General features: G+C 33.4%; 2 protein-coding genes across 3 annotated transcripts; one reads left to right on the forward strand and one right to left on the reverse strand.

Annotated features, from left to right (window-relative positions):
• The first annotated feature begins 2,808 nt into the window (after positions 1-2,808).
• Phb1 (prohibitin 1) lies at positions 2,809-5,759 on the forward strand. The gene is made up of 5 exons (XM_073080265.1): positions 2,809-2,969; positions 3,420-3,509; positions 4,041-4,202; positions 4,636-4,817; positions 5,152-5,759. The coding sequence occupies exons 2-5, from the start codon at positions 3,422-3,424 to the stop codon at positions 5,542-5,544; spliced, it is 825 nt and encodes a 274-aa protein (XP_072936366.1). The 5' UTR covers positions 2,809-2,969; positions 3,420-3,421; the 3' UTR covers positions 5,545-5,759.
• Positions 5,760-6,202: 443 nt separating this feature from the next.
• LOC140747708 (inactive peptidyl-prolyl cis-trans isomerase shutdown) lies at positions 6,203-8,897 on the reverse strand. 2 transcript variants are annotated; one of them, XM_073080262.1, is made up of 5 exons: positions 8,742-8,889; positions 8,572-8,631; positions 8,063-8,384; positions 7,096-7,295; positions 6,203-6,984 (listed from the first exon to the last, which is right to left on the reverse strand). In XM_073080262.1, coding segments are annotated over exons 1-5 (1,287 nt in total). In that variant the 5' UTR covers positions 8,744-8,889; the 3' UTR covers positions 6,203-6,281. The 2 variants fall into 2 exon arrangements, with proteins under 2 accessions (XP_072936363.1, XP_072936365.1); XM_073080264.1 differs by having other exon boundaries at positions 8,572-8,897.
• Positions 8,898-9,783: the final 886 nt, after the last annotated feature.

A 9,783-nucleotide genomic window follows, 5' to 3' on the forward strand; every position in this document is an offset into this window, starting at 1 on the left:
ATTATTTATTCATTTTCAATATCTTCCCTTATCAATATTTTCATCTAATCATGTAGCAGGTTCTGTAATATCTTGTGACGAGCTCAGCCCAAACATCAAACAATGGTCATAATGTGACCGCAGCTAGCTACGAGTACGGTTCGTTGCCCAGCGATGCAGTTGCAATAATAACTGATTATTTTGTCATCCCAAGAATGTCCTTGTCTTGCTATTGTCATTATCTAAAAAAGACAAATGTAAAAAGATTATTTTTTCTCTAGTTTAAAATTATTAACGATTATTTCACCATTAATATAAATAACTGATGTATATTTTACCTGATGATATTGAATCCTTGTCAACACAATCCACAACGATCGCACGAAAATCACAAGAGTCCATAAAACATAAGCTGGGTAAATTAGCTATAACTATAAGTAAGGTAGAATCAGTCCACCATCGTAAGCAGCACAGAGTAGAACTAGAAACATATTCAGGATTGAAATGGAATCTTCTCATCAGTACATATTTATTCAACGTTTACATTGGATTCCACTATTATTACATAATATGTATATATCACTTTTACATATATCAAATTGACAACTTCTTCTTTTTTAATTTGACATGTCACTTACATCTATAAAACCAGATACTATTTAAAAGGTGGTTTTGTTATAATTATTATAAATAATTAATTAAATTCAGAAATAATGACGGGATACCCAAAACAAAAGCCAGGTTGTAAAGTACTTAGGGTAACAATAACTTTACGACAAAAACAGCGAAATACAGAATTACCGACGTGGGGGTACACATAGGTTAACTGACCGACATCGACAGTTTTGAAAACTTGACATTGACAGTATTCCGCCATATTTAATATTTCAATGAGGAATGCTTATTTTAAATATTTTTAAACAGGAATACTTTAGGTTATCAAAATATATGTGTATTTTTCTTCAATTATACAAAATATTCGTGTTTTTTAGATATAGTGTACATGAGATGGCCGAAAATGAAACATCTCCTTTAGCACACATTTAATATCTTAAACATAATATTATGCTTCAGGCAAATAATCGTATTAAAATATTTTTTCTTTATTTTATTTTTATAACAATTTTATGATAATGGTGAATTGTACATGGTCATCGCTGCCAATGGATGTCTGTAGCCGACTCCATATAAAAATGAGTTCTGAAACCTGGAGCTGAACACAGATGCGTTGAAGAAGTAAAGAAATAAGATGCGTGAGTTCATGCGTCTCGGTGGAAGCGTGTGGATGCGGATTCACTTCTGTATCTATCTATGAGGTGACCATTTTAGTCCTCAGGTGTAGCAACTTGCAACATATCTGTGATCAGATTTAAGTAAATCCCGTCTTTCGTAATAATTCTTTAGTAATTAAGTTAGTCATAGATATCCATGGGCAGGAGTAACCACCTAACTTTCGGTGAACTGCATTTTATTTCAATCTTATAAAAAAAAACGTCCAATAATTTTGCTTTCATTTTTAAAATAAAAAGTTGGTAACTTAAATTCCAATTCACTCGTGGGAATTGCACTCAGTTGTAAGCAATCAAATAAAGTAATGAAGAGTCATTAAGATCATCATCAAGTGTCTCCTTAGCTAATTTATTTATTAAAAGTTATTGCATAATTGAGCCACCCACCGCACGACCCTCGGACTCATACCGATTATCCCCTCATCGTTTGTTTATTTTTCGTCCAATTACCATCTGGTTCCCGCCAACTTTGTTACTGATTTGTTTGCTGATTTGCCTCACTAATAGATCGTGTTTCACAGGGGTTTCAAATGGGAATTTATATACCTAACTTTTCCACTTGTGTGGCCAATTAACATATAAGATGCGTTACCTAGTTACTATAAATAAAGTGTAAATAGAAAACTAATTTGGTATAAATAAGTTTAATAGTTTGTTGCTATTTAAAATGTACAGGCGTTTAGTTGTGGCCTATACTGAATACTGATAATAATTATGTTATTTTATTTTATTTTATAGTAAATACCCCTTACTATATACTGGAGTGGCATAGCACAATAGAAGTAAAGCATTAGCTTAAAAATGTTACACTCCAAAATCAGACCCACAACTAGAACTCCATAGTTAAATACTCGTTTTCTTTCAACGAAGCATCAATAAGTACACTATTAGCTTTAGACCAGCCCCTGAAAGATTTTACAGCGGTCATCACTTGATCCGGCCGATAACGCAACTATGAGTGTCGGCAGTAAAAACATTAGGAGGGAAATAGATAATTACTGTTTTTAATATAATATAATAATTGTTATTATATTGCCAATTGTAATATAATAACAATGTATAGAAAATGAAGGGTTTTGTTAAGGGTTGTTGGTTTTGTAATGACATAATATAGCTCTATTATTAGCGTCTAGGCTTCTAATAATAAATATTAGCACATAAAATCAGTATTTGAAGATGGTAGAACTTTTTGTTGTTCGACTACGATGCCACCACCGCTAGACGTATTTCTGCCTAAAACGGCGTTGTTAAGCGCTGCTGTGTTCTGGTTTGAAGGGTGTGGTAAAGGCAACCTTCTTTTTCGAGGATTTCCGAGGATAAGATTGATTGAATTGAATCTGATAGGGTTGATTACACATGTGTATGGCGGCTGGAACCACTTTCCAGGTTCACAACAGGTTCCATGACAGGTGGACTGCATGCTAGTCTGCTAGTCCAATACTATAGAAAAAAAAATGGAAACTATTTATCAAGCGCATATTTTCCAGTTCAAGCTTATCTTGTCTATGACTCTATGTCTTCTTTACCGTATCTGTGGAAGCACTTTACGTTTTATATTGTGTAATCTGTGACTTCGATTCGCCAGTTCTTGATTGTCTAAAGTAAATTGCTTGAACCGATTTTAGTTATATTAGTGCTTGTTCAAACTCAAAATAATTAATTATTGCTTCAAATTGTAACACGTAATAAGAAGGTACCCAGGTAAACTGCAGTTTATTCATATATGTCGTAAATAACATAGATTCAGGTTCGCAAATTTTGAGGTTAGATAAGGTATCACGCAATCTTTTAAACTGTTATTTAATATTAAAAACCAGATGAATACACGAAATATTTAAAATTCAACTATAAATATGTCACAATTAGGTTGTTAATAATGAAAATTTGCAAATACTTCGGTTTGTAAGAGTGTAAAGTCAGTTCAAAAAAGCATCTTAATTCTTTTTAAATTCTAATCTAATTTAGATGGTAAATTTAGCCATGTCTGGTGTCCAATAATAGCAGCGACTGTTTTATATAAATACCTAAACGCCGACTTAATATTTCTTATATAAAGATAACAAAAATTTGTATGTATGCACTTTTTAATAAATCTTAAATGTTATGTCAATGTGCAACATTTTGCAATATATCACATAAAAATGTTTTCAGAAATGGCGGCGCAGCTTTTTAACCGCATTGGGCAAGTGGGCCTTGGGATGGCGTTAGTTGGCGGTGTTGTTAACTCTGCACTGTACAATGGTAAATATTCACTGATAAATTTAGTATGTGCTGACCTGCCCCTTGCAATGATGGAGATATGTTGTACTAATACTACATTTTTGTAACCCCAACACAAGGCTTAGTTACACACTATATATGTATGAACTCTAAAATTGACCGCCAATAAGAAAAGCACTATTGATTTTTCTTAAAACATCCGTCATCATAATATTATCACTACCTGCCATATAACAGCAGGGTTCAGTGTTGCTGTACCCTGGTTTGAAGGTTGTGATATGTTAGACACGCTTGTCTGAGATGTTCCATGATAGTCTTCAGGGGTAGCAAACACATCAGTGGCCAAACTCAGTAAGGACTCTTTATCTTATTTGGGGTTGATCACCGATGTCTACAGGCCGCAGTTATCATGGTGGACTGAAAATATGATTTCTAAATACATATAACTTAACAAACTAACTAACTAAATACTTATAAGCTTATTTACTTATTAGGCTATTAATAATTAGAATGTATTTGTAAAATTTAACATTCTCTATTATCAAATTTCAGTTGATGGTGGTCACCGGGCAGTAATCTTCGATAGGTTTGTTGGTGTCAAAAACCTGGTTGTTGGTGAAGGAACTCACTTCTTCATCCCATGGGTACAAAAACCTATCATCTTCGACATCCGATCCAGACCTAGAAATGTACCAACAATTACTGGAAGCAAAGGTGTGTATTATTTTAAAACATTATACATTGGTATAAATTTTAAGTAACAAAGTGTAAAATGTTCAGTATTGTTTTTACCCAATTAGAGAGGGTAATGTTTTCTAAGAACATGTATATCTCATTCTTTGGCATGCCCTACAGCTGAATTTTCTAAAAATATTAATAGTTATGAGGTGTGATTGGAATCCTCTAAACTGTTGGGTTTTTGTTTTTATAATAATCCTCTAATTATGTACCATTTGTCTGAGGTAGCCTGATGCGATACCTAGTACTGAGGAAGTCTATGTAGAATTACATACACAAGTTTCAAGGAAAAATGTTTTTGGTTGGTAGAAAAAATTGTGATGTACCTGTATGTTTACATAATATTTATATCAAGTTTAATCTATATGTTTCCTCCATTTTGTTTATAATTTTTTGTGATGCATTTCAGATCTGCAGAATGTCAACATCACACTCCGTATTCTGTTCAGGCCGGTACCTGATCAGCTCCCCAAGATCTACACCATCCTGGGTATTGATTATGATGAGAGAGTACTGCCATCCATCACGTCTGAGGTGTTGAAGGCTGTTGTGGCACAGTTTGATGCTGGAGAACTCATCACACAGAGAGAGGTATTGTTTCTATATTTGCCTATAATTTCAGTAAGAAATAATTGTGTACTAACAATGATTATTAATAGCAGTATGTCACCCTTACATTATTTCAAACCAACAATTGATTTGATCACTTTTCAGACTGAACCTCCCTTATACACACCAGTGATAAACTATCAATGCAAAATGATAAAATGTAAACTCAGATAAAAAAAAAAATGAAAAACTACGAAATTAATAGAAAATCTATTTAATTTCGTAGTTTTTCATTTTTTCATTTCAGATTAATTTTCATTGTTCCAAATATATGTCATACACGAATTAGTGTAAGAAATCGTATTTTAATTTACAGATTGTGTCTCAAAAAGTAAACGAGAGTTTAACTGAAAGAGCTTCACAATTCGGTTTGATCCTCGATGACATCTCAATCACACACTTGACATTCGGCAAGGAGTTCACCCAAGCTGTAGAATTGAAACAAGTTGCACAACAAGAAGCAGAAAAGGCCAGATTCCTTGTAGAAAAGGCTGAACAACAGAAGAAAGCCGCTGTCATAGCTGCCGAGGGTGACGCACAAGCTGCCATATTACTCGCTAAGTCCTTTGGTACCGCTGGAGAGGGTCTCGTTGAGCTCCGACGTATTGAAGCCGCTGAAGATATCGCCTACCAACTGGCCAAGTCCCGCAACGTCACATACCTACCTCAAGGGCAAAATGTTCTTCTAAATCTGCCCACACAAAATTAAAAGCAGAATTACTTTAAAATTTAATTTGGTGGTAACATGTACAGTAAGATTAATGGTTGGTTCTGTGCAATTGCATTTGTATTTACTTTACGAAAAGTTGTATAAGTATCTTGCATTTCAAAGACTTAATGGTATGGTTCCGACAATAGCCTGTAGTCATTTATTAGTTGTATGAGAAATTGTAATTATGCATTAAATAAACTATACATTGTTAATTTCGTGCTAACGTTATTGTATCCTTGATAAGAACCTTCCAAATCTAGGATGTTGACATAACCATCCATCACAATTAAGGCGTTTTCACACAATCAGCAAACAGACAATATGGGAATGTTAAAATTAGGCTAGACTTATGAAAACTTTCAAACAAATTACACTAAATTTAGTTTCAAAATTAAATTATCACACAATGTGAAATATATTTATGTTTGAATTGGGTTAATCTGAATATTATGTAGTATACTGGAATTGCATAAAAAAATCAGAGGCTACTAAAGCAATAGATTATTTTTTTCGTTGTATTAGGTATATAACTAAGCATTTATATATATTATAATGGTCTAATATGGAGTTAACCAAGGAAATTCTTCACATTCTTATGGTTCCATTGTGGTTATCTGTTTGATAAGACTATTGAATTACCAAATAAAACAAAGCACTGAGTAAAAAAATATATTTGCTTTTAACAATTTACAAATTAAAAGTAGTCTGATTTATATTATGTTTCTATTTAATTCTTAGTCCTTATCTTTGTCTTCCTCTTTATCTAACAAATAATTTTGCTCCACCTTGGTACAAAACAAATTTTCTCGAATACACACTTCTTTAACATAATCCATTTCACTTGGATTAAGTTTACTAGGAAGAGTTAATTGACACAAGTTGACATTCTCCTTGAAATTTTTCACTAAACTATCTACCTCTCGTTTAAACGATTCTCTTACTAGTTCTAATGACTCTCCACAGACTAATTTATTTTGATCACAAGTTTCCCGCGTTTTCTTTAGTAGCTCATATTCTGCTTTGATATCTTCAATTTCTGGACACAACTTAATGGCTCTCTTCAGTCTCTTCTCTGCCTCATCAAAAACACCAATCATTCGAAGGGCTTTCGCATTTTGGAAAAGCACCTTACCATTATTCCACAGACTTCCAAGCCTGTTTAGTTCATTACATGCTGTGCATGCTTTGAGCGGACGTTTGGTTTTATTATAACCAATAGCCAGATTTGTGTACAGTTTAATTAACAATTTCTGCTGTATGCCTTCTTCTGTTTCATCTGCCAGGCGACATTTGTGAAGCATATAAATTCCCTTTCTAAATAACTGTATAGCACCCATGTAATTTTTGACTTTATGTAAAGCTAATCCTGAACTATATAACATTTTAACCTCTTGATATACTCGTCGAAAGGTGTTTGGCTCAGAATAATCCAAATAACTGAAATAAGAAACAGTACAAGTAGACTCCATGAGTAAATATAATTAAATCAGTCTTTAAAAGAATTTTACTTGAAAAATTACAAATTTATTCTAAATTACAGAATCTTACCCTTCTTCAGGAGTTTTTATGCTCTTAATAAGCTTAATGTAGAATACACAATCTGCTTTAGGCTTTATTCTCGGCGGAACACCCAGCTCTCCATACATAACATGGTAGGATAAGAGAAAGACGGACATTTCCCCAACCAGCATTGACTTTATGGCAATCTGAAGACCGGGAAGCAATCCATTCTCCTTTAGATCTACAACCTGTGCCCAAAATTCAGATATATTTAGACATGTTTTACTCTCATATGGGAATAGCAGATGAGCTAGAATTCAATCTGATGGTAAGTGGCTACATTATTTTTTTTTTATAATATAGGAGTAGCAGACGAGCATGCAGTCCACCTGATGGTAAGTGGCTACTGCCGCCCGTGGACATCTGTAATCAACCCCAGATAGGATTAGGTATTCCTACCTGAGGTCGGCCACAGATGCGACGGCACCCCTGAGGATTAAGCAGGAATGCCTCAGAAAAATAAGTTTTGCTTCAAATCAGAACACAGCAGTGCTTTACACTGCTGTTTTAGGCAGATATAGTTGAGGCCACTGCCACCACCATGTTTCACGAAACCAACTTTCTGCCGGAGTTAAATCACAAAGTTCTACCACTTTTAGATTACCAGACTTATATATTAATAATAGTAAAAAGACAGATTAGTCACATGTGCAACAACTGTGAAACATACATAAAATTATTATTTTGAATTACACTATTAACCAATTCTATACAAGACTGGTTAAGAAAGAACTGATAGAGTGGCAGACTGGTTTAGATAGAATAGAGTTAAGTTAGAACGTCGCTCATCACAGATGCCAGTCCTGAAGACAAACATGATATCCTCATATGTAAGTCAGCTGCAGCCACATCCTGCCTCCGAAACACAGGCTTGCTTCACTTTACAAATGGCTGTGGCGGTGGTACTTCACAACTATAGCGTTTCACTTGAAAATTATTTGACTGCATTATTTACCAAAGGTTTATCCATTTTCCGAACATCAAATGGCTCATCTTCATTTTCCCAAAACCCTGAAAACACTACAGATACTGTGCACCCTTCATGGATTTCCTTCCCTCCACCATTTTCTAGAACTTTCTTTTTAACAAAGCCATCTTTATCGACATTGCGCAACTGTTTTCTGAGTGCCTCCAAAGATTCAACCGGTTCACCAATGTGATGAGCGGTTCTATGTGAATCACTCTCTTCGTTATTATCAGTTTCATTACTGTCTTCACAATTACTGTAGTCATAGTCTTCATTTATTTGTAGCAACGATCCAGTTGTAAGAATTTGCCTGTTTGTAATAAAAAAATATTTACAGTATGAGTACACGGTGAACCTATATAAAGTAGATCAGATTTTTGTCACTAGTATTTCTTTCATGAGACTTAAATCGCTTTGAAGTGACCACATTATGTGAAATGAAAATTAAAAGCAGTTTTCGACTTTTAGTGATCAAAAAACACTTGAAAGGTACTAACCGTAAATCTAGACCACTTTCTAAGGCCAGCGGTGGTAGTTTAGATTCCATTTTAGAACTCCTTGGATATAAATACAATAATGGTTAACAAAGTCTATTTAAACTTTCATAATAACGTAGCCATGCCAAAATATTATGAAAGTTTATTTAATTTAGTTTATTATCTCACACATTTATACAAACAGACACCAAAAGGTTAATTTTGCCATTTTAACCAAAACAATTCGAAGTTTCATTTAAAATTTTCATTTCATTGCAATTTGCAAATATCTCAACTTACGACGGTAGGAATTAGGAATTGAATCGCTGTCACTGTCAATTTGCTACTGACAGACAAAGCAGAATTGCCAATATCTGTTTTCTTAATTTCCCCAAAATTTAAGGCATTTTTTTCCAAATTCGGGAACCTTCCGAATTCAATATTTAATTGGCTAAATAATAAGAAAAATCGAATATTTATCACTTAGTGATAAAAATGTTCTATAATTTATCCATACATTAATATGTAAAATTCCCCACAAAACCAATAAACATTAACCTCTAATTGAATTAATATTCCTCGATTTTGGAAAATTCCAATAGATGATTGGCAACTCTGCTGACAATCTAGGAATCAAACCTGACAGTGACAGCTATTTTTGCATACAGATTATATATTACAAATATTTAGATAATAATGAAATCAAAAAAATTCTAAAAAAATTTAAATCATGGAAAATAATTTAAAAATCAGTTTATTTATATGGAAAAATATTTTATTTTTTTGCCAATACCCATCGATAAACTCAGACTCCATCGAATTCTGATTACTCTAGATTCCGTCTACCTGTTTACGGGCATAGCAAACTTAATAATCCTAAAATAATTCAGCTAATTATATTCGAGTTTATGAGATTGCATCGATGCTTCATTTCATTCTGGTGACTTGTATTAAGGCAAACGTTAAAGCAACAGCATTTCATTTAGTAGCGTCAAAAATTAATTGCGTAGCGTTCAATCATTTTATCTAGCTTCCGAAAGCAGCTAAAAATAGGGTGCTTACTTCTATTACTAATAGGATTAGTGATCGAAGGGTGCTTAGGAATAAGGTTCTTAAAATATTTGATAATTCTTGGGAATTGGGTTCTTAAAATATCTGATAAATGATTATTTTGAAAGAAATGAAGAAAGAAAGAAGAAATCCAATCAGCTATTATTAGCCAGCAATCAAACT

This window comes from Epargyreus clarus, unplaced genomic scaffold (genome assembly GCF_041222505.1).
Source record: "Epargyreus clarus isolate Ecla_fem2 unplaced genomic scaffold, WU_Ecla_fem_2.2 ptg000015l, whole genome shotgun sequence".
NCBI classification, from domain to species: domain Eukaryota; kingdom Metazoa; phylum Arthropoda; class Insecta; order Lepidoptera; family Hesperiidae; genus Epargyreus; species Epargyreus clarus.